Below are 1,090 nucleotides of genomic sequence, written 5' to 3'. Positions count from 1 at the left end.
AAAAAAAAAAAAAAAGAATTAATATTATAAATAAATAATATCATTATAAAATGAAATGATAATATTATTAGTGTGTAAAAAAAAAAAATCTTTATGAAAAAATTCATAAAATTTCTTTTTTATTTATAAATATTATATAAATGTTTCATAATCATATAATGTACATTTACTTCCTTTTAATATTTTGAATATGTATAAAATAAAGGTACTAATAGAATATTGTTCATAAAATTCAACATATATAATAAAATAATAATAGACAAATTTGTTACTCTATATATTAAAATATATATATATATATATATATATATATATTCATTTAAAACAAAACAAATTGTTTTCTGGCACTTCCAAAGATTTGGTGTTTCTCTACATGTAAAACGTTAAATCTTACAGTTTTTGATAATGGCCTGCGCAAATTCACAAAAAATAAAATAAATTAAATATATACATAAGAATATACATTTGCTCAATAATATATATATATATATATATATATATATATATATATATATATATATATGTATGTATTTATTTATTTATATATTCATGTTATATTTATTAAACATACACATATAAAGAATACAAATTCATTTTTATACATTACCTGCATTGACCAACTGTTACTATGTCACCTTCCTTTACGTCAAAACATGGAGAACAGTGGCATGGAATATTTTTATGTCTTTTTTCAAATCTGTTATATTTCTTGACATAGTGTAAATAGTTTCTTCTAATTATAATTGTTCTCTTCATTTTGTTTGAAATAACCATACCTTTCAATATTCTTCCCCTAATTGATACATTTCCTGTGAATGGGCATTTCTTATCTACATAAACACCTTCCTTGGCTTCTTTAGGGGTAGCGAATCCTAATCCAACCTTTTTCCAGTATCTTATATAACTCTTGGAGCCTTTCTTTATTTTCTTGGAGTTAAAAAAACTTGCTCCTTCTTGTTTTTGGTAAGCTCTCTCATGCTACATTAACAAAAAAAATATATATATATATAAATAAATGTATTTATAAAAAAAAAAAAAAAAAAAAAAAAATCTCATAAATTTAAATTTACTTTTAAATAAAAAACTTTTA

General features: G+C 20.1%; 1 protein-coding gene across 1 annotated transcript in view; it reads right to left on the bottom strand.

Moving 5' to 3' along the window:
* Window positions 1–319: 319 nt before the first annotated feature.
* PRSY57_0316900 (40S ribosomal protein S11, putative) overlaps window positions 320–1,090 on the bottom strand; it is a gene marked incomplete at both ends in the record, with an annotated part of 1,444 nt that continues 673 nt past the window's right edge. Inside the window, 2 exons of the mRNA XM_020114472.1 lie at window positions 320–410; window positions 608–978. Coding sequence (XP_019970839.1) covers window positions 320–410; window positions 608–978 — 462 coding nt within the window. The remainder of the gene's footprint in view (window positions 411–607; window positions 979–1,090) is intronic.

This window comes from Plasmodium reichenowi, chromosome 3 (genome assembly GCF_001601855.1).
Source record: "Plasmodium reichenowi strain SY57 chromosome 3, whole genome shotgun sequence".
Lineage (NCBI taxonomy): Eukaryota > Apicomplexa > Aconoidasida > Haemosporida > Plasmodiidae > Plasmodium > Plasmodium reichenowi.
This window is presented reverse-complemented; position numbering and strand designations above follow the sequence as displayed.